We start from the raw sequence: 22765 nt of genomic DNA, 5'->3' as shown, positions 1-22765 counted from the left end.
GAAAAAGAAGCTCAAAGAAGCTCAAAATCAAGAAAGAAATTAAATATAGAAGCATCCATTCATTGTGGTTCCTCATGGGCTGGAAGAAAATACAAAAGTATTAGATATGATATAAGGCTTGGTCCTCCAGTGTATAGTGCAGAGATGTTCACATGTCATTTTTTTGCAAGTCCAGGTCTCTAAAAACTAAGTCCCATGTCTCTTCTGGTTGTAATGAGTGGTCTACTATCTATCATCCAGTGATAAAGCTGTAACATTAACGTTACGTGGTAAACAAAACCTGTAACCTGCCTGTAAGGTGGCAGCAGGGGCGGCCTGTCAGTGGAGGGCGCTAGGGCGCCGTCCCATGCTTTTATTTTATTCACTTCCTGAAGTGAATCCAGCCTTCTAACGTTGGATAAGCATGTGACCTGAGGCTGTCTTTTAATTGGTGTGAATTAGATTCTTCATGAGACGGAGCTGTGTGCGTCCAGTTTGTGTCCAACAGACATCAGCAGCGAATCAACGATCGGTGTCTTGTTTTGTTTTGTTTTTTTTTCTAATGCAATAATGCAATTATCTTTTCCGTGGGGCCACACGAGAACCAGGAAATATTATGGAGGGTCGGACCAAAAGGCTGAACTAAATTCTACATATTAACTGTATTTCTTTATTTAAATACAAGTACTTTGCGTTTTTTGTTATATAATATAATATAATAATAATTATAATAATATGTTGGTAAGACTGGTAAGGGTGTATGTTATGAGCAATATAACCGCGGGTTTCTTACCGCTCCAGATTTCCAGCAATGTCCTCGATCCTTCTCGTCACGGTTCGCCTGGACGGCGGGACTTTTAAGAATGCTTTTTTTTTCAGGACATATCAGTGCTGCAGAGTCCACCAAGCAGATGGTGAGCGATTACGTGGGTTGTCACAAAGCTGCTCTTGGTTGCTGCATCCCTGGATGTGCGAAGTTTGTTTAAAAAAAAACAAAAAAAAACTTGCTGCTTTTGTAGCTTAGCTACCAAAGCTTCCGATATCCGCGCCATTTCAGCATCAGTCAAGTTTTTATAATTCTCTGCATGCTTTGTCTCGTAATGCCGACTCAATTGCCGACACGGCAATCTGGTCTCCGCAAACCAAACACACCGCTTCACCTCTGACTTCAGCAAATAAATACCTTTCTTTTTTTTAGTAGACATTTTGGGGGCTAAAATCCTCGCGTGACCTGCTTGTGACAACGTCGATGCGTGCGTGTACTTAACGTAAATAAAAACACAACTTCAAAATAAAAGCAATGCACATTCAGTCCCATTAACCTCACGCGGGCCGTGAGACGTCCATGTCTGATCTAATGTGATTCGACAATTCCTGGTAGCAGCTTTGGCTAAGTAGGAGAGACAAAGAGAAGGCACTGAGGTCATATTCATTTGGGTCCCTACACACACGGGCATTTTCGGAATTGAAAGAGTGGATAAACTGTACGTAAATTGCGCCCTCCCAAAGGCTTTTAGCACCAGCCGCCACTGGCCGACAGTATAACTATATATTTTTCTCAGTTTAAGGTTACCCAGTAGATGGTGGCAGCCAAACGTAACGTTACTCGTCCATTTTTTGACATCATGTCAACGTCACTCAATGCAAACAAGTGACAAGCAAACTAACACTCAACTCATCTTTTAAAATATTCAGTTACAAAGCTAGTAGCAAACTAGGTGAACGTCACATAGCTGATGCTAAGCTAGACATGGTTCCTAACCGTCCACATTACAGTAAGTTACAGAGTTCTCAGGTGCCTGACTGAAGTTGATACAGCGTCCTTAATTTTAGTACCACAGACTTTGCAGTCTGCCCTTTTTCTGTTCATGCCATCTTTTTTGAGGTTTTTATAAACAACCGTAATTATAAAGGGTAACGTTACAGAAGCAGCTGTAGCTTTGCCGGTCGCCAGTCATCTGAAGGACGACTGCGTGAGGCACACCCGATGCCTAACATGGTTATTACTGCGACAAGAGGGAGGTAGTGACATTAAGCTCCTCACGCCATTCAAAGAAAATGTAATGATTGTTCACGATTCCAAGTCAAGTCTGAAGTCTCTAAAGTGTGCGACTTAAGACTGGAGTCCCTATCTGGTATAATGTGGTGTAATCCAGCGTCCTTTGTGTTAAAACAACTATACCTGCTGGTCTATTCCCACTGCATCCAACCCGTCGTACATTATGTTGGCCCAGCCATCCCTTGAGAACATTACAAACAAGGATCAGAACCTGGATGGGGAACAAGACAGACATCAGGCAAACAACTAATACAATGTAGTAACAGCATGTCTGGCCAAGCGGATTTCTACTGATTCTTTTTCAGCAGCTAGATCCAATTTCTGTTTGGGGGGTGGCTTTTTATATCTTTATCTCAAACAGTAAGTAAGTGGCAGAGAGGCAGGGAGACAGAGGGAGATGACCTGCAGAATAGGTCCCATGCTGTAATGAAACCCAGGCTGCTGTGATAACATGGCATATGTGCTCAGATATCATTTCTGACTCCTAATTCCATTCTTTCTACCTACTTAACATTGTCCTGTCACTGATGTCCAAACTCCACATCTCTCGCTCCTTTTCAGTGCATTACCCGAGGCAGGTCGTTAAAGTTGAATGGCTTTTTGACCCATTGATAGTCTGCTGTAAGACACTTGTCCTTGTTGGTAATGCTTAAGTCCTCGTCAACACAGTGGTAAAACCTCCCTTTGAACAACTGCAGTGTTTGTGTGAGATAAAGACAGCTTCCATTACTTTACTTAACTATAAAAGTAATTTCAATCATATTCATCTGATGATGACAAAAACAAAATCAACGTGCTTTAAGACCAGCTCCACAAGGAATATGATGGTGAAGATGATGTTGCTAATCTTCAGTATTTCTGCAAGCAACTCAGACTGGTAAGGGCAAAAGGTGAAGAACGTACAAATGCAAAGAGGTATAAAAAATGAGAAAAAGGTTAATTCTGCTGTTCATTGTTCATTCTGCCGTTGCCCTTTAAGGTTGCTCATCACCTTTCCATAACGGTCAAAGGCTATGGTCATGATATTGAATATGACAACTATCATGATCACATGGTCAAAGAATTTGTGGCTGACAATCTTCATAAGCCATCTCCTGATTGGAACCCACACAGTGTTCTAGAAGACAGATGACGTTGGAGTTAGTGAAACACTGAAGCTGCGTCTGTTGAAGGTTATGTTGCCTTAAAAAAGCCGTTGATTAGTCTCGACATTATGCTCTGATAGCTGCCACTGTTGTCAGAGGGTGTCAGGCTATTATCTTGACTGCTGGTACAAGGACAAGATGAGATACACAGTAAGTGAAAGAGGGTTAAATTGTTGAATTGTCCAGGTGATATGTGCATGTGTGGATTACTGATTGATACATTTTGGTACTTACACTACAAGATACAACTGCAAACGTTACACTATCTTACCTGCATTAGTGTAGACTCAACAGCCGATTAACTGGTAACAGCACTGCATGACAGCCTTTTCACTTGCCATTGTCATGCTGGTCACGGACTCTGAGAACGTTGCGGCAACGATGAACGCACAGACATTCATCATGATGAAAATAAAGAGCTTCAGCGATGCAGCAACATGGCACATAATGAATTATCACTGGCCTTCATTTAAGAAATTACGATGGGAACAATAAAGTTTGGAAATATCAGATTTACTGAGTGGTCCCAAAACAAAGATAAGCTACTTACAATGGTGAGGATTGTAAAAAAATAAAATAAAATATGAAAGTCCAGAAGGAATGTGCATCCATGACATGAAACATGATGTCCGTCCATCCTTCCAGCGTGACAACCTGCACAGGAAAGCAAAACTTCACCACCATATCCTCCAAAGTAATGAAGGGTTCCTCACAGACGACTAATAGATGGCATGTGGCAAATCGCACATGAAGTGCTGAAGCAACAAGCTCCTAACAGACCCCACATAAACATTTATTTATGATACAGAAATATTATATTTAAGCATGCTTTAATGTTTGAGTTGTATTTAGACTTAAGTGATTTCTTAAGATCTAAATTAAGAAGTTCACAAGAAAGTTCTTAAGTACAATTCCTCAATATTTTCTTACGAAGTTTTTTATTTTTCTTACTTACGAGCTTCCTAAAACACGTCACGAAGCCGTTAGCCGTTAATTAGCTAATAGTTAGCCCAAATTAGCTACCGTTAACCGAAGTTAGCGTCGGTTACACATTTGAGAGTAAACAGACTCTACAATTTACATCTGAAGGAGAAGGTGGGTAAAAGTGGCTGTCTCAGCGGGGGGACGGACGCTGAGAGAGAAAAGGTGGGCGGATTTCACGTCGGAGCTGAGGGGAAACGAATGATGAACAAGGCCGGTGGAGCTGAAGGTATTGTAGCATCGCGGGGTAACTAGGTGGATGGAAGCTATGTCGCAGTTTGCTAGCTCCACAGAGCCCAGAGATTTATTTCTTTGCCGCAGCACAGCTGACCCGAGGTGAAGGCGTCCCCCGGAAAACGACGACCAGGGTCTATGACTTCATCCACTGTCGTGAAAATGTCGCAACTTACCCACAACATCCCTCACCCCTCCCCGGAACCACCCAAATACATGGCAAACACCCCTCCGCTGGACGCTTCCCTCTTCAGGGACAAAGCAACAACCCGCATACCGAGCCTTACAGCATTCATCTCGACTGGATGGGATGAGTTACATTAGAGGCTTAACGCTTCACTGTAGAAATTTTAAGACTGGTCAAGGTTGTCTTAAAGTTGAGAGGGGGGGGAATCAAGAAGACATTTGGGAACTTTGTTTTCAAGAATGCCGTTTATTCTTAAGAGGAAACTTACGAAGACAGAATTTAGGGAAACAATGGCACACAGAAGTGTTTTTTGTTTTTGTTTTTTTTTAAGATACATTTTGTGAATGCGACAAGCTCTCCAGCTCTCTGGTGCTGCTTCTTTTGCAGTTGTTTTGACAACTATTACTTTTACATCTGGAAGTGATGTTAAAAGTTGAACAATCACAGGTACACAGGTCCAGAGAATATCTATTAGATCGGCCTCAGGTTATGTAAAGATAAATCATATGTTTAGCTTATAGTTTATTGTCTTAAAGATGGAAACTGTAAGTGCAGATGGATTGTGTTAGCCCACTGTGTATCAGCCGGTGTTTATTGTGCTGTATTTTGACGTTTCAATTTATCGGTGAATTAAAGTGATGCCAGGTGTCTGCTGTGATGATGTCTGGAGTCATGCACACACACACTCAACAGAAACCACCTCTAGTGGCCAGCACTAATACCATCATACGTTAAGCATTTAATCTAACAATACAATCACAGTAGCACAATCACAAACACGACCTGAGATGCCACACACACACATACACACAACTAAACGGGTGTGCTAGCAATACATTCAAACATTGAAACCACAGGAGATTTACGGAAAAGCTCGTTGCTGTTTGTGACTAACAAGGTGGACACTGCCTCCAGGTTTGACCCAGATTTCTGCTTGATATCAAAGTCCCAGTTTGACATTTTGGTATTCATTTATATGGGCAATACAAGGGGGAGCACACTACATGTAAATGCTCCCAGGTGTCTTTCTGTGTCTTGGTCCACAATCATTATTTTCAGAATTTTGGTGTTATCTATTTATACATTAGGAAATTCTATTAAATACAATTAACATGTTTAAAGGCACCAATGGCACTCTACAAAGATATAACATATGACAGTTTCATTTGTCGTCTAATTTCAGACCTACCTGTATCACATTATAATAAACTCCTGAAAATTTAAGTACTGATTGACTCTAAAGGGAAACTCCAGAAATGTTGCAATGCCATTGAAAATGCAGCAGAATCAGACCCGTCTTAATTCCCACGTTATACATAACATATTTTCAGTGGGTTGGTATTTCTTCTGCTAGTGAATAAAAAATGCCTTACAAGGTACTGTAGGAAAACAGGAAGCATTAGGGAAATATTTCATCAGATCTCAGTTTGCTGAGATGAATGATACAAAGGTAATAGAATCTTTTTCTGAGCCTCAGGATGTGCCCCAGGCCTCAATGGTAAGTATGGTACATGTAACCTGTGTAATGTACGTGTAATGTGCTCGCTGTTAGTTCCCTTTTCCTCCAGCCCTTCCAAGGTTACATGATGATCTATCCAACCCAGATTTGGGAAATCATTTTTATTAATCTAATGAATAATTCAACTGTCTTTGGAGTCACACTGACTTTCCCCTAAAGGCAACAGCAACAGCTGTCCAATCTCTGGATGTTTAAAGGGCTGCTGTGAAGCTAAAAAAACTTTAAATAACACTATCAATGACTCACTTTGCTCACTTAATGATGCCAAAATCAGTTGAATATCCTAGTTTGTATTGTACAATATCATATATTTTTACCTGATGAAAATAAATGGGTGATAACAGCCTCCTGAACCCACTAGTAGGTTGATAGGCCCCTACTAGCCCATATATATGGGACTGATGCGTGCTGATAATGCCCATTCAATAGGCTGACAACATTCAAATAATTTGCAAAATAACTATTCAAAGCCACAGCTGGTCATGACAGAGAAAGGCATGGGTTGCCGACCCCTGGTACAGATGTATTTTATGTATAGATAGTGTGGATAAAGGACGTATAGAACCCAGTTAACACACACACACGTTGAAAAACATAAGTGCTTCCTCTAAAATTAACAATGGTTTCATTATTTCATTTCACCAGCGTGAGCCACTATGAATGACTGTGAATCAGTTTTCCTGCTTTAATATATTTAAATGCCTTCAATGAAAAAGGCTTATTCAAATGAAAGTTTACAAACCTTACATACAAAAAAACCCCCCAAAAAATTATATACACACACACACACACACACACACACACAATATATACATAAAATAATAATGAAAATCACACCAAACGACAGAGGAAATAAGCCATTCATTGAGGTAATAATAGTTAGTTTATTTACGTTAATCAAGTTTGCAGGCGGACATTTTGTTATCTGGTCCAGAGCAAAGGAAACAGGTTTGGGTGCCTCATGCTGAAGGCACAGAGAAAAAAAAAGAAGAAAAAAAAAAAGAGTAAACTGTGAATTTGAGTGTGGTCCAGAAAGAAACACAGAGGGACTGGTCCCGGTTATGAAATCCAGAGGAAAGGTTTACTCATGAGCATCCTCATAGCCATCAGGGAGGGCATTCACATGTGGATTATGGAAAAGGCTTTTCTTGCCATCTCCCCAAGGGAAAGGCTGTGGGAATAACAACAAAACAGAATAAGACTGAGAGGCAGAGAGAAATTTTAAAATGTATAGCATTTCATTGACAAAGTCACACCTTGGTGCGAATGCGAAGGTGGGAGTAAGGGATGAACTCTGGCTGTTCATGGCTATGCTGCTGTTGTTTCAGGTACATGTTCAACATGCACACGGCAACACCAGGTATGGCAACCAGAAAGCTGAGCATCCTCCATTTCTCAGCTGAGAATAGAAAGACAACAATTACTTTATTAAAGAAAGCAGTTACATATCTCAAGGCCAGGTTTAATAAGAACTGAAATTCATGAGATGCAGTCATAGTACAGGAGATCATTTATTTAAGTTGTTAAATCTGTACCTACTTGTACCCAGAGTGTACTCATTACCAAGACTAAAATTTGTAATGCCATCGTGTTCAGCAACAGGAAGCACCTGTCCACAGCTATACAGAGGCAAAGCCATAGCCATTTAGAAATTTAAGACATGCCTTGACAATCATAATATACCAGGATCAACATTAAGCGAAGTGAGTTTCCATCATCCATGCATGCAAATAAACAGTTTTTACACACTCTATAAAGCTTTAGAAGAGTGAGAAAAAAAACACTCTATAAAGCTTTAGAAGAGTGAGAAAAAAAAAACAAGCCATGATACTATTTCAATATAAATCTTAATCTATTTATTTCCAAACTACACAGCTGATTTTTTTATCCAAAATTTCCTTCATTGAAATCCACAGAATGAATATGCTGCAAAATGAACATCCAGATCAGAAGAATAATTCAGCCATGGAGCAGCAAAGACAGCAGCTTTTCCACCAAAGGCCAATGATCACTTTCAAAGCCCACCTTCGATAGTTCACCACGTCATCCAAGCCACTTTTCCATGCCATTTACTTAAAGGACATTCGACTCCTGAATTTATACTCTGCCTTACATGTTAGGAGCCCATCACTTGCTGAACATCAACCTTTCGCTCATGTTCATTGTATTCACATTTCAAAGTCGTCTGGTACTCTTCAATTTACTAATTTGCTTTCCGTTTCACCTACATTAAATCTAAGTATATACACACACTACAAATATGAATTTGATAGTCTTCAGGAAATGGGTGTTTTGCTGTACTCGTGATTCATAAGACGGGTTTCTCTTTCCTCTTCCAAGCTCATATAGCTCATTAAGGAAGGATCTTTATTCTGCATTTGATCAATATACGAGACGACAGCACTCCTAAGAAGAGTATCCAGTGACCTAATGTGACACTGTTCGTTACACTGCTCCAACTTAAAGCTATATAATTATCCAACCTAAGCTGAAAAACTTGATATATATCTGAAAATGCCTTTACTGGTGTTAAAATGAAACGTCATTTTTAAATTAGAGGGAATCATCTACTTCTACGTGCTGTGTCCGCTCCAAGGGACGACCGGTGCTAACGCAGCTAACGCTAGCTCAGCAAGGTCACCGTCCAGACCTCACAAGCGGTGGAAATATGAAGGCCGGAAAAGACGAGCAGCGAGTTTTATCAAGTTGTGTTATTTACCTAATCCACTGTGTCCTCCAACAGAGGCAGAGAGCTGGCGCCGGGCCTGGGTCAGAGAAGACCTGAGCAAAGCTCGGGAAACGCGTCCGAGAGTCGCCATTTTCCTTTCTGAGCGCTTCAGGAACCGGAAGTATTATTTCATACAGGTATCACGTGAGCTTCTCAGGCCTGACCCCCGACGCTCCGCCCCCCCTGCGGCAGGAGATCGAACTACAGAGACCAGAAACCAACTGAGCTCAAGTTTCTGCCACCTGAGGGGCTTTTACATTCACAATAATCCTTTCTCTCCGGAAAGGTACCTCCAATACATTGTCACAATACTCTATTGCAAATTAAGCTTCCACAATGCAGAAGTGCAAGGCAAAAGACAGATTAAAATCACCCCCAGTCTTCCTACACGGAGTTTAAAATCCCCTAGTGGGATCAAACTGGGCAACCTCAGATCCTTCTGAAGCGTATTCCATGTTGAAGGAGCAGAGTAGGAGAAGGCCTTCTTACCAAGTTCTGTACGAACTGAAGGGATGGCAAAGGCGATGTAGTCCAGAGAGTGGAGGCTGTAACTAGACAGGGAAGTTGTCATATAAGTCGACAGATAAGATGGCAGCAGACCAAGGATGGATTTATAGATGAAGATATACCAGTGCATGGTTCTGTGCATAGATAATGAAGGCCCAGACATATTCTTAAAATCTGATTTCCTCTGAATATTCAATACAGTCAAGTCACTATAGCAGCTAGCATTTCAGCGCAGAGCACCTGCAGAGTACATAAAAGAGAGAGCATCAGGGAGACAACAAGTCTTGGAACCCCACAAGCAGACCAGAACGTCAAATCGTACAATATTTACATGCAGCAACCAGCCATTTGGCTCATTTCCTATTGATGATGTTACAACGTGTGCGGTGAACAGTTTTGGGTGTAGCGAGTCTGGGTTCCCCACAGCATAGCCACCAAGACTCCATGCCATGACAAGGCAGAGGGCCAAGAGAAAGGACTTCATAGGGGTAGCAAAGGGACACAATCACTTCAGTAAAGTTGCTAGACTTACTAGAGTTACTGGTCCCAGCTCCACAGAAAAGCAGAACACCATACAGGTATGTGGCAGTAGATGGTTGCTGGAAGCCTGGATGATAGGCCTGGATGTCAGGTGGTAGCCTGGGCCTGGTGGTGGATGGCATAAGCCTGTTATGAATATTTGTACCAAATCAGAGAGAGAGTATCCTGCAGGGTTAACATGCTGGCACAGTGGAGTATTGCTTGATGAAACAGATAACACTAATAAAGAGACTGAGAAATAATTACATATGGCCATTATAGCATTGCTAAAACAACACATCTAATGGTGGCCTGATCCTTTTGAACAGGACAGTATATGTGCCATAAGTCCGAAACAGACAATAGACAGGCATTACGTCTTCTTATATATATTTGAGAAATCTTATTGATCACCTTATCGTCCTCGCCTTTTCTTTTATAATTACCTGCACTACGTTTACATGGAATGAAGCAAACTCTTATCTCCTATGTGGTCTGTAATGATGTGAATGTGTTTCTCTTTAAATAGGAGGACTTCTGGGATTCCATGGTCAGAGTCCAACCGGAGACATCCAGAGAAATTGTGGTTGATGACGGTGAGTGATCTTTCATGTGTTGTTTTGCTCATGAAATGTTTTTGTTGTCCTTATTGTGATCACGCATAGAAATCTCTGGAAGTGCAAAAATGTTCTTCAATCAGTGCCATGTTTGTTCAAATGAATTCAATAATCCATTAATTCTAAACCGAATAGTGTCACTATTTCTGAGGACAATGTTGTGATATGATTATTTAAACTTAGTAAATAATGAAATTAAATTATTTAACTGGTTAATGGTGTATTATACAGTATAGGGCTGTATATGGTAATTTATTAAGCCATTAATAATTAACTTATTTGGGTTGAAAAGAAGGCCATTTATTTGCTATTGCCCTCTGATAATCTTTATTTGTCTATGGACTGAACACTATGATCAGAGCTAGAAAAAAAGATATAGCATTGGACTAGCAGAATTAAAGAGCCTAAAATAACAACTTCTACTCATGACTGTGATCTCTTCAGAAATGGATTATTCGTTTCAGCAGTTTGGATCATCTGAGAACGGCTCTCTCAGTGGTGAGCACCAAATAACTAGACAATCAGGTACAAGATGTCCATGCAATCAGATCTTAATCCACATTTACATGCGATTAGCTCATGACTGTCACTTTTTATAGGTATGAGGAGGATTGTGATGTATATCCTGTATGGAGTCCTGGTGCTGTTGCTGTTAATTCTGCTGATGGTCACTGGGATAAAATGTATGACTTTAAGATTGTCACAGTTAAAGTGTGCTGAGCCATTTATATATTGCTATGTAATAACTATAATGGGACTATTTTATAAACTCTAAGTCTCCCAGTTGAATAAGGGAATCACTGATGTCAAACTTCAGCTCGAGAAAAACAGTCGTGGAGGAGGAGCCTCGTTGTCCACTTCAGGTGTGGAAATGATTGGTAGGGCAGGATTTGACATATAGCTGGGCACATAGTGTGTGTTTAAAACTGTTATTGTTGTTTTGTTCTCTCAGCGGCTCTCAGCAGTGGGTATCAAACAGCTGTGCAGAAACCTGCCGCAGTTAAAGGTAAAAACAGAATATTATCAATATTTTTTCTTTACTCACACTGTCTAACTTGTTTTAATCTCAATCAAACCAGGAGTATGTAGGGAGGGATGGGTTTCTTTCCAAAGCAAATGTTACCTGATGTCCACTTCTACCGTCACCTGGAGCAAAGCAGAATCGCTATGCCAATCTGTTCGTGGACACTTGCTGGTCCTGAACAGTGTAGAGGAGCTGGTGAGGGTCCATATATTTTAGACTAGCTTGTGTGAAGGGTACTGATAAGATAGCCCTTACAAAGGTTTAAAAATAAGATGCTTTCATCTTTTTATTTCAAGGACTTTATTTCAAATGTTGCTGAAGCCAGATACAGCTACTGGATTGGACTTGTGGAGCACGAGGAGGGGCACTGGACCTGGGTGGATGGAACAGACTTCAACACAACCCCAACGTAGGAGAAACATGAAGCCATAAAATGAAAAGCAGAAAGTTATGATTAGGTCTGGCATAATTAATTCACTTCCTTCCTCTCTCCGTGTGTAGCTACTGGGACGAAGGTCAGCCCGACGACTGGAGCTTAAGGGTGAACGGAGAGGACTGTGGGCAACTTCACCCCTCTTACAGAAACCAACGCAAGCTGTGGAATGATGCAGACTGTGGTCAGCAGTACTACTACATCTGTGAAAGCGAATCATGACAGACCATGGACCTCTCTCAGCTACCGAGGCCACACCAACAGCACAGGCCCGCTAGGTTGAGGAAAAATGATTCGTGCAAATTATATTTCACTGATATCACTTTTTAATTTGTGCTGTGTAGCGTAGATGACACAAAGAGCTGAAATTTGCATACACACCCCTGCTGGGTCAGTAAAACAATAACATGAACATGACAATTGTTCTTTACTGATATCTAATAAAGATATACCCTCTTCAGGGTTGGTGGTGAGTTTCTCCGGACCACATAACCCTGCATCCCTCAGCTTATTTGCAGCGGTCACTGGGAAGGTGGGCATTTTCTTCATTGTAACCTGCTCTGGCAAAACACATGGCTGCTTGTCTGTCACACTCACAGATGAACTTCTCACAGGGATCGTTTTCATCTGAAGGACAAACATATAAGAGAGCAACACTAGTGTTCGATAAAGGCAAAACCAAGTTGGAGAAAACAATGTGGTTTTTTTTTGCCAAAAAGTTTTCACTTGTCACATTGCGTCGTCGGCAGAGAAGTTCTACTCTAATTCACAGTTGTTAAACACTGGTTGCTATTATATCCAAGAATGAAGGTAATTCCTTTTTTTCTTTATTACATGAGAAAAAGCAGTGGCTTAAAAGTAAAGTAACTGTGGTTCGGGGGATATTATTGTTGAAATCTCACCGCTACAGGTAACAGTCTTGCTGGCCTTGTCACATTTGTAGCTGTATATTTCAGTGTAGGGGTTGTCAAAGATGGGCCAGCAATCATCATGTTGCATGGCCTCATGGTAGCACAAGTCATGCACCTGACAGCATCTGCAACGCACACAAAGTACACACAGGTCGTTACGGCACTTTTCATATGTGATGCTAAAGAAAAACACCAACAGGTGATGTTGGATTTCATCGTATTGTAGATGTTTTTATTTAACGTAGGCCTGCCACATTTACTGATCTGGTTAAATGAAACACATGGTTACATTTTCATGTAGCCCCAAGATGTCAAAGAATACTGAGTATGCCAGTAACTCCCAACAATTCAGGGAGTTATCTCCAAATATGTAGTTTTTTTTTTGGGGGGGGGTTGCCTTGCATGAAATTGTTTTTGGATGTTGCTGAAGAAACACATCCAAAAATGTGAATCTGTCTACGCCACAAGCAGGACTATCACTGTACCTGGATCCTCACCTGTCAAGCTCATCAACAGGAGTGCCAGAGCCTCCAAGTCCGCAGTAGCAGCCGTAGTCAGCATAGTCCAGCACAGGCCAGCTGTCAGGTGTGGTGCAGAGGATCATCGCCCTGAACTGCCACAGAGCTTGGTACCCCAGCACTATGAAAGATGAGACACCTCATTCACTAGTTTACAGCTTAAAATCACAAATTCATAAGTCTCAAACATAAACTAGAAATGAAATGTGAGCTGTCATATTAGAGACTTGTGGGTACTTACATGCTGGGAGGCTGAGGAACAGGATGAACAGGGAGGGAGTCGGGTGCATGTTGCACATGAAGATGTGATATGTAAAGCTAAAAGCTTATATGGAGTGTTGACCTTGAAACACAGTTCTTTTTGTCCAATTGGGAGAAGTTTCCCTGTTGCTATACATTATGCAACATATGCACATGCATACCATCTATCTATACATATATATATATATATATATATATATATATATATATATATATATATATATATATATATATATATATATATATATATACACACATATAGTATAGACACAAATACACAAATACATATTCAAACAAAAAAAATGTTTACATGACATACATTTTTTGTCATGTTGTATGACTTTATTTATTTTCCCTTTTGTCTTAACGTAAGTATTGGAGTTGAGCAACCTGCAGTGCAACGTCATGGGAACTCTAGCAAGTGTCAACTATTGACACAGCTGCGTTTCCCAAAGTTATTTAAGAATCAACTTCAGGCTAAGGAGGAAGTACCTACTGAAAGGAGATCCAGGAGCAAATAGCGCCATAAAAAAATGTTTGATTATGAAATTATAAAAGATGGCAGAAAAAACTGTCACTTGACCAACCTTTCAAGGGAGGGATGCCATGTCATATTTTAGTAAAAAAAAAAAAAAAATCCCTCCCTAAAGTGCCCACCCCTCCCCATTATCTCCAATTTTCATCTTGTGCTATAAGGTCAGGAAACATACCTTAGGTTCTTCTCACTCTAGCTATGACCCTGTCAGCTCCTCTGCTGCTGCTTCTCACTGGTAAGACCGTCAGTATCTATCCTTCCAGTCAGTATCATTTGGCATTGTGCCTTTTTAACCTAACAGAGTCCTGTCGGTTTATCATATTCACGATTTGTATTAGAAACCTCTGTTTCTTCAGATTCATTGTATGTGACGTGTCTCTCCCAGCTTGCGTGGTCAGCGGTGCTCAGCTGCCCATGGCCTTATGGCAGTTTGGCAGAATGATTGAGTGCGCTCAGCCTGGTATAAACTCTCTGAAGTACAACAATTACGGCTGCTGGTGCGGCTTTGGCGGGGGAGGAACCCCTCTGGATGAAGTGGACAGGTAAGAAACTGTCATTCCCTAATTTTACCTCTATCATTTTTCAAACAAAAGAAACCTGGGGAGCTTTCTCCAACATTACTAGCCTTCTTCCACCTTTGCTCATGTATTTTCAGATGTTGCAAAGTTCATGATGAATGTTATGAAGCAAGCAGAAAGACTCCTGGATGCACATCCCTTTCTGACCTTCCCTACGTTATTGCTTATGATTTTACCTGCTCAGATGAACAAGTGACCTGTTCAGGTAAGACTGAGAAAAACTGATAAAGCTTCAAACTTTTTCACAGAATTTCATGATCTTCCTTTGTGCAATTCAACGGCTTTAATTTGATCTACCTGTGTCCCAGTTGAAATGACAGAAAAATAGAGTTGATTTTTATAAGTGGAGAAGGCTCTGGAGAAGGAAATGTGCCCATGTGTTTTCCTCAGGATGTGAAGAGCTACTGAGACCACTGGCTGTTATATTGGTTATATTATATACATTATTTATATTGTTGATGATTATATTTCAAAGTTTTTGTTCTTTTTTTTATATGTTTTTTCAGTTAGTTATAAGTGCAGCATGGGCAGAACTCAGCGAAGAACAGACTGTAGCTTTATAGTGGACAGAAAAATCAAACAAGGCTGCGATTATTTCCTTGTGCGTAGGTCCTGCACATGTATAACATCAGTATTTGAACAGCTGTCTCAGGCCTTACACAGCTGAGAACTGACTTTCATGGAGCACCTTCACACAGACATCTAGTGTACGTGACCAACATATGTCGAAAATGTTCTTCACTCTGTCCTACTACTTGTTTTATCTGCAGCTACCAACGACAAATGTGAGGCTGCTGTGTGCGAGTGTGATCAGGTGGCTGCTCACTGCTTTGCTCAGGCCAAATACAACCCTGAAAACAAGGACATTGATCACAGCGTACAATGCGTCAGCTGAGATACTCAACCTCCCAAAAAATAAAAAATAAATAAAGAAAATAAATTCTACATTGGCAAGATAATTATTTTCCAAGAAAATTTTAATTTCTTTGCAATTTTGAAATAAAACCAGATGTTGACTCCAAAGAATGTGTTGGAGAGGGAGAATAAAGAAACTAAGTTGCCTTCCAGTTGAGTTTCACCACGTGTCCTCATCACTGTTTGCTCACATAGATAGAGCTTCTGCAGCAGAGATTACGTTTTTTTAAGCTTACTTGACTAGAATCCAAAGTTAAGTTTATGCGACGCATGCACGTAGCCAATGTAAATACAGTCTACTTACATATCGGGATTAAATGAGGTTACTGCGAAGACATCACTTCACCCTTTTTTATATTCATTTCACAGAGACTGATCATAAAGGAAGAAGCCTTATGTCTCAACAAAAAGCACCGTGGTTGTGTTTTTAAAATTTGCACAACATATTCACAATACAAGGTGACAGGATGGATTAAAAAAAAAAACAAACACATTTACATTGATATCAGGAAGATATTTTGGTTCAGTTTTAACTAATCAGTCCAAGTAGCAGCTGTGGATTCTGGGGATTATATTGGTTTGTACAGAAGAGTGGTCACATACTTCTTTTTGTATCGATGTGTTGCACTGAGAACCATCACCCCGTCCTAAAACACAACAAGGGGAGGAGTATTTACATTCAAAGGAATCTCAAGACAACACTACGCAGGCAGATGTTTTTCAGATTGCATAAAATTAAAAAACTTCAAAGATATTGTAATTAATGCGAATACAAACACTATCACTGTAAGCAGATGTTTAAATACTCTCGGTGCCTTCACATTTCATGATCACTGGGTATACATGCTATATGTTATAGAGGTTTAATTACCTTAATGGAGAGTGCGTACAGGTGATTGAGCATCACATGGTTGGGCTCTGGAAGTAGTGTAGGGTCACACTGACGAGAAATTCAATGACAGGGTGAATTTCACTATGTTGCATGCTGCCGTGACAAGCACACGTATTCCAGCACAACCTGTACTTACAGAGACACCCGTGTCCTTGTTGAGCAGCACTTGCAGCAGGTGGGGAGGCAAGATAGGAGGCTGTTTGATCTTGTCATCTGGTTTGGTTACGTATGCGTCCTGGTGGTAGGGGCCGGGAGGGGAACTGGACAAGTCTGGGAAAGAAAACCACATTTGGCTACAGCCATACATCCAAAGACAGCAGCTGCTAATGAGGACAGTTCCTTGTACCTGACATGTCTGCAGAATCCTTCGAGTCAATCCTGAGAGCATCAAAAACTTCAAAGTCAGTTCTCTTCACCTCGATGACATTATTGACGGTTCCAGTTTTAGACGTCATCACAGCCTGAAAGAGAGTGAAAAAGGAAATTTGACACTGATGCTGGTGAGTGCTAATTGTACATATTTAGCTGCAGGACTTCTATTTTTCCTTTACCTCTAAAAGTTACATTTCCACTCACCCCATTTGGATCCAGAATCCACTGACCGTCCACACAGAACTTGTACTGGTGCTCTCCCTCAGGCAGGTCCACTATGGCCACAAAGTTCTTCTGACTTGAGTTGGAGAAACAGCCACATGTCACATTTTATAGTTCAAGGAGGCAAGACGTTGTGAAGTGAAGCCTTCTGCCTGTGTCAAACTACCTTTTGTTGAGCGGGATCTTGGTGGCCCAGTTGTTAAAGGAGCCAGACACATAGACATCTTTAGCGGCCCCCGACCATCTGAACACAGTTGGCCTGGCCTCTGCCTGGCTTTTGTCACACTCCAGGTCCTGCTGCCAAGCCAGAAACTCCTGTATATCTTGTGGAGCCTGAATAGCGTGATATCAAAGTATTGTTGTCATGTTAACAAGCCTCTGCATCGCAACACAACACCACACCACACAAGACTTTTTTGCTGAATGAGTAGCTGGGAAGGAGCTGAAGATCAAGTACACTTTGTGTGTCTGTGATTTAGAAAACACAGATTGTGTTTCTCTGCAAACTATCTGAAATGCATGTTTCTCTGTGTACCTTCCTCATCCAGGCAAACACAATACACAAACTTCTATTTGTTTCTTCGATCCAGAGCTTTTGGTAAGTCAAAAATATTTAAAAATATTTGCGCCACCTGAAATTGTGTTTCAGTTTTTATGATTGGGATGATTTGTATTTAAAATGTAAACATGTAAACAAAGTTTTTCTCCTTCATTTGTGAGACAGATTTTGTGACTGCTCTTCTGCAGAAGGCAGTATCTAACATTTTATTTTGGTATTTATTTATGGAAACACAGTGCTTGTGTGTGTGTGTTTCATATTTATTTACTTCCCTTGTGTTTTAACCTGAACATCATATTTATTTTATTTCTGTGTTGAGACGAAGCTGGAACTGCTCTCTAAATTCAACCGTCAGGAAGCTATTTAACGTGAGCTTTTAAAGTAGGTTGTTGAATCCTTTTACTGCTGGAAATGAAAAGAGGCTGACTGCATGGAAATGTATTTTTAGCCACTGGCTCTCATGTGGATATAATAATGTAATGAACAAGCATGGCAAAAACTCTTTATTTCCACCTTTCAACCTTTCAACACCAGCGTGTCTAAATGTATTTATAAGTGTGTGGGATGTTTTCTTCTGTACATCAGTCACTTCTCTGGGATGTATCTTACTCAAATGCAGTTTTGAGAAATTCTGGATTTAGGTTTATGGGACAAAAGCAGAAGCTCAATGTAAATTCAACATTTCAATCTTTGATTGCGAGCAGATCAGAACGAAAACAAGATGATTTCATTTATCAGATGAACTTCAAAATAAATTGCCAAAAACATGCAGAGCACCGTTGGACCACTGAGGGTTAATGTTCTTCAAATTGTGGGATTTGTCAAACTTATTTAATGACGGTGCGTCTGTTATGAGTGTGTGAAGCCACTCCTGTAATTCTCATTTTTACCTTTGAATCGTCCCTCTGGAAAAGATCGGCGTCCTCTGTGCTGTCCATCAGGATGTTAGGACGAACCTCTTTCCCTGCTTGCTGTCCATCTCTGTACGACCTTTCACCCTGGCCCCCGCTGGACCTGTCACTGCTGCTGTTCCCCATCCTGGAGGCATCAACCACTGCCAAACACATGGAACCAAGTCAGCATGTCTCTGTGTCCTGGGACACGCAGGGCCGAGACAATGTCCCAGAGGGGATGAATAAAGAGTCAGTCTGTCAGAGAGCAGATAGAGATCAGCGCCTCTACTAATAGCACTACACATGATGTAGTGCTCCCACACACGAGCCCCTGTTTCAGTCAGGGGCTGTTCATTGCTTTCATTTTTTAACGTCAGAGGTGCGATCAGCTGGAAGAGACAACAACAGCAACACAAAGTCGTGGTCTCAGCTGGAAGAGACAACAACAACACAAAGTCCCCACCTGAATCTCCTCAGAGGACTTGGAGTCTTCTCAGGCGGTCTGATGTGGTCTGGTCTACATGAGTTAGGACTTCCTGGATGTGCAGTCGTCCCGTTTCCCTCTCGTTGTTGTTGCTTCCGTCTTTTGAGTGGACGCGTTTTCTTCTTGGAATGAAACAAACAAACAAACAAACAAAAAAGAAAGAAGGAGAAACCCCAATAGACGGAGCTCCGTCACCAGTGTCAGACGGCTGAGGAACAGCTGTGCTCACATCTGGACGGTGCTTTTCCTCCTTACCTCACAGTCTGTCTCCACGCTGCACCGAGTGTGCTTTCGCCATTTGGTGGAAACTTCAGCGCCCAGTGTGTGTGTGTGTGTGTGTGTGTGTGTGTGTGTGTGTGTGTGTGCGTGCGTGTGCGCGCGCGCGCGCGTGTGTGCTGCAGAAAACACGTCTCTTCCGCCTCCTGTCTGCGAGCTCACGGGGAGTTGAAGTTTAACCCGACTGTTGCCAAATGTTGCCTTTTTATTTCAGATTTGTTTCACCGAAGAAAAAGAAAGAAACTCTGACTAAAGTTCGTATTTGATCGGTTAACTGGTTGAACTTAAAAGCTGAAAACAGTCGAATAACAAAGACTCCCAGTTACAGAGCGGAATAAATGCGTCCACTAGAAGCTCTATTTGTTATCAACCTGAGGGTCGTGGCACTTCCAGCGGCCACGCAATTCATGTAGAGGTCCCTGGACTTTTTCGTGGATTCATATAATTAGTTTTTTTGTGTATGCGTCTTCTCGAACCTTTTTACTTAATTCACTTTATTACCGATTGGTATGAATGTTTCTGTTGGTTGAGTTTTATGTTTTAAAGCGTTTTATGTTGCCGTTAACATTAAATAACTAGCAGTTATAATTTTTGCCTGACTTCCAACCATTGAGGACACATTGATCCATGGTAAGGGGCCACAAGCCAAAAACTGCTGGGAATCACTGGCCCAGGAGTTACGTTGTCAAAATAATTACTCTGAGTTATTTTTAAATGCATCACACAAATAAATCAGTGTTTTGGCTCACAGATTTCTGTTGGTTTTATTACCTCTCATCACTGTCAGTTAGGATAATCTGGATCATTGACAATAAAGCAGACTTTTGTCTCTGAAGTCTGCTGTATGCTGTCTGTCACTAGCCTGTGCTTCGTGAGTGTACTTAAAGGTTCTAATTGTTGTGTCAGAGATGAGCCATATAGCTGGGGCCCATATCGCCTTTTTAGAGTTCTGCAGCTCTGCAAATACCAAATTTCACTGAGTTCTCACGGCTATCAAGTTACATATAATCAACACAAATAAGCCCGTGACTGTACACTCATAATAAAAAAACAACAGAGTCATCAGTATATCAGTGCCTAGAAAGGTCATCTTTTATTCTCAGGGTTAGAGAAAACAAGCGGAAACTAGTTCAGAATGAAATGTCCTCTTACAGGAAACAAACAGTATACACGACATGTTTTATCCTCTCAAGTACCGTATCCGTCATTTCAATTCATTTAACCCTACTATTGGTTTATTACTTTACTCCGCTGCAGCAAAGAAGTGCAGTATAAGTCTTAAGAAAAATTATTAGAATAACCAACATCTCAACCAGTCTGACTCCATGTTAAAGCATCTTTGGATAATCTGTAATTCATCGCTAACAAAACAATATATATTTGCATCATATACAGCGTGTGATGTGTCGGTATACCATAGTAAAGTGTAAAATGGCATATGTGGTGATGACGAGAAGCAATCGCCATATGGAAGCCATCATAGTCCTGCTTGTCATAACTCTTTTGGGCCTATAGTGTGATTGTAAGGTCAAATTCAATTTAAAGATATTTCTAAACAACTAGGACAGAGGTGCTGACGAGGTACATGTTCATGGTGTACATATAAGCAGGACCTAGATGGCCAGGGCATGTCATATGTCTTTAATAGAGATAAATTCTAAACTTTCTTTACATTGGCCCCACATTCATCTCCCTGCACTCATCTTTCTCGTTGTCACTAATATATATTTGTGTTGAAGCCAATATCCTAAGCAGTAAAATACACTGGACTGCTGTGCCCACACGCCTCATCCTGTTACTCAGAGCTACAACCATGCAACAGCTGCTGCTGGCACATCGACTCACCGCAACTCCTTCCCTTCAGACGGCTCCAAGATGTGAAATCTGAATGTTGTGTGTCTATCTCGCACTTCAACTTTAAACTTTGTGTCATCCTGGATATTAACCGGAGATATCCACAAGCTGTGCTTCTTCAGTTTTAAACCCGGATGAGACAAACTGTGTGGTAAGTACTTACAGATATGGTTTGGCGCTTGTACAGGGCATAAACTGGAAGTATGTTTCATCTTAGCTCACACCAGTTAATTTGGGCAGTTCAGAGAAGTGAAGGAGCTATTTATGTCTCTGAACTGGATCATTGTGGTGCAAATATGTAACCATACTAAACATGTTCGCAGATGGAAAAGGGACAAATTGCTTGCTAAATATGTTAAATCCAGACATCTCAGTTGGATAATTCATCATCTCACAGTATTTGGTTGTTCCCAGTAGTGGCACTCTCCTTTCCAATTTGCATATCCATATGTCCAACCACATGTTGTCTGGTCTTCATGCTCTGGCAGCATAATTAAAGCTCATATAAACATCACCTCAAGTATCCTATAGTCATTTATAAATTGTAACTAGGTTTTTCCAGAAACCTCAAACTTTCATCTTTTGTGGGACTCATAAGCACAGATAAAACCAGTGGGACAATATTGACGGGCCATGTGGGGCAGAAACAGTGAACATGGTGAGGCAAATGGTGAGGGGGAATCTCCTGAGCCTTTCCATCCTTTGCCAGCTTGAAGCTTTCTTGCAAGGGCTTGGTATTCACGATTGGCCGAAGTGTCTGTCCACCCTGGCCCCTGAGACAGCGAAAGCAGAAAGGTGAAATAGTGTGGGAGACACTGGGGGCACAGTGATGATAGCAGGGGAGGGGAGGCAGCAGAGCAGTGATGATGGAAGAGAGAAATCATCCAGGAGGGAGACATGAGAGGGACACAGAGGCAGGCTGGTGACATGCAGACATGCAGACTGAGTGAACGCTGCTACTGTTCAGAAAAAAATATCAGGAAATAAATTAAAACCGTACAATGTTTCTTCATTTTAATGGGGGTTTTGTACCCTCACTTCTTGGAATAAACTCCAGACCATGCCACACAGGACACGGCAATGCCAGCGAGGTATAAAAATCCTAACACTGGGCAGAAAAAAATACTCCTCTGTGTGCAACAAATATCAAACAGGACACAAAAGTGGAATGTTTTAAAATAATTTATTAGGAATTTTAAAAAGTTTTTTTTTTTTCAAAGGAATAAACGTGACAGGAAAAAGAAAATCAGAAAATGTTACAGTGTTGACAAGATTGTTATTTTTCAGTGAAAACAGCATCAAAGTATGAACTACCGTGATAGCCCGCAGCAGTGTGAGTGAGTGTATCAAAATGTAAAACCTGGTATCCTGTAGATCAAGACCGCTTTGTTCTTAAGCTAACAAAAACACATTTATTGTGATCGGCCAGTGCAACATACTAGTAGCTCTGAACATAATTATTTTGGTCTAAAAATAGTTGTCACATTGCTACAATCTGTGACCTCTGGTGGATTCGCAGTGATGGATTGAGAAAAGCCATCTTTCTAAAAGGTTTAAGCATCC

General features: G+C 41.0%; 5 protein-coding genes and 1 long non-coding RNA gene across 8 annotated transcripts; 2 read left to right on the top strand and 4 right to left on the bottom strand.

Annotated features, from left to right (window-relative positions):
• Nucleotides 1-1898: 1898 nt before the first annotated feature.
• On the bottom strand, nucleotides 1899-4503 carry LOC115049320 (uncharacterized). The gene is made up of 3 exons (XR_003841118.1): nucleotides 4139-4503; nucleotides 3734-3837; nucleotides 1899-3544 (listed from the first exon to the last, which is right to left on the bottom strand). It is a non-coding gene; the product is annotated as an uncharacterized LOC115049320 (long non-coding RNA).
• A 2465-nt stretch (nucleotides 4504-6968) lies between these two features.
• cox6a1 (cytochrome c oxidase subunit 6A1) lies at nucleotides 6969-8948 on the bottom strand. Its single transcript, XM_029510996.1, has 3 exons — nucleotides 8824-8948; nucleotides 7361-7503; nucleotides 6969-7275 (listed from the first exon to the last, which is right to left on the bottom strand). Exons 1-3 carry the CDS (start codon nucleotides 8921-8923, stop codon nucleotides 7186-7188), a joined length of 333 nt encoding a protein of 110 aa, XP_029366856.1. The 5' UTR covers nucleotides 8924-8948; the 3' UTR covers nucleotides 6969-7185.
• Nucleotides 8949-9788: 840 nt separating this feature from the next.
• On the top strand, nucleotides 9789-12154 carry LOC115048406 (hepatic lectin-like). Its single transcript, XM_029509852.1, has 9 exons — nucleotides 9789-9917; nucleotides 10388-10454; nucleotides 10920-10973; nucleotides 11075-11158; nucleotides 11252-11338; nucleotides 11428-11481; nucleotides 11555-11694; nucleotides 11796-11908; nucleotides 12001-12154. The coding sequence occupies exons 1-9, from the start codon at nucleotides 9789-9791 to the stop codon at nucleotides 12152-12154; spliced, it is 882 nt and encodes a 293-aa protein (XP_029365712.1).
• A 278-nt stretch (nucleotides 12155-12432) lies between these two features.
• pla2g1b (phospholipase A2, group IB (pancreas)) lies at nucleotides 12433-13651 on the bottom strand. Its single transcript, XM_029511347.1, has 4 exons — nucleotides 13603-13651; nucleotides 13341-13482; nucleotides 12835-12968; nucleotides 12433-12559 (listed from the first exon to the last, which is right to left on the bottom strand). Exons 1-4 carry the CDS (start codon nucleotides 13649-13651, stop codon nucleotides 12441-12443), a joined length of 444 nt encoding a protein of 147 aa, XP_029367207.1. The 3' UTR covers nucleotides 12433-12440.
• A 704-nt stretch (nucleotides 13652-14355) lies between these two features.
• Nucleotides 14356-15630, top strand: LOC115048576 (phospholipase A2-like). The gene is made up of 4 exons (XM_029510150.1): nucleotides 14356-14392; nucleotides 14543-14699; nucleotides 14813-14940; nucleotides 15506-15630. Exons 1-4 carry the CDS (start codon nucleotides 14356-14358, stop codon nucleotides 15628-15630), a joined length of 447 nt encoding a protein of 148 aa, XP_029366010.1.
• A 48-nt stretch (nucleotides 15631-15678) lies between these two features.
• On the bottom strand, nucleotides 15679-19450 carry prkab1b (protein kinase, AMP-activated, beta 1 non-catalytic subunit, b). Of its 3 annotated transcripts, none has more exons than XM_029510147.1 (9): nucleotides 19328-19450; nucleotides 19052-19194; nucleotides 18586-18749; nucleotides 17303-17469; nucleotides 17119-17212; nucleotides 16889-17003; nucleotides 16679-16812; nucleotides 16522-16590; nucleotides 15679-16297 (listed from the first exon to the last, which is right to left on the bottom strand). In XM_029510147.1, the coding sequence occupies exons 3-9, from the start codon at nucleotides 18730-18732 to the stop codon at nucleotides 16220-16222; spliced, it is 804 nt and encodes a 267-aa protein (XP_029366007.1). In that variant the 5' UTR covers nucleotides 18733-18749; nucleotides 19052-19194; nucleotides 19328-19450; the 3' UTR covers nucleotides 15679-16219. The 3 variants fall into 3 exon arrangements, with proteins under 3 accessions (XP_029366007.1, XP_029366008.1, XP_029366006.1); XM_029510148.1 differs by having other exon boundaries at nucleotides 19052-19191; XM_029510146.1 differs by having other exon boundaries at nucleotides 19052-19397.
• Nucleotides 19451-22765: the final 3315 nt, after the last annotated feature.

Source organism: Echeneis naucrates, chromosome 9 (genome assembly GCF_900963305.1).
Source record: "Echeneis naucrates chromosome 9, fEcheNa1.1, whole genome shotgun sequence".
NCBI lineage: Eukaryota > Metazoa > Chordata > Actinopteri > Carangiformes > Echeneidae > Echeneis > Echeneis naucrates.
This window is presented reverse-complemented; position numbering and strand designations above follow the sequence as displayed.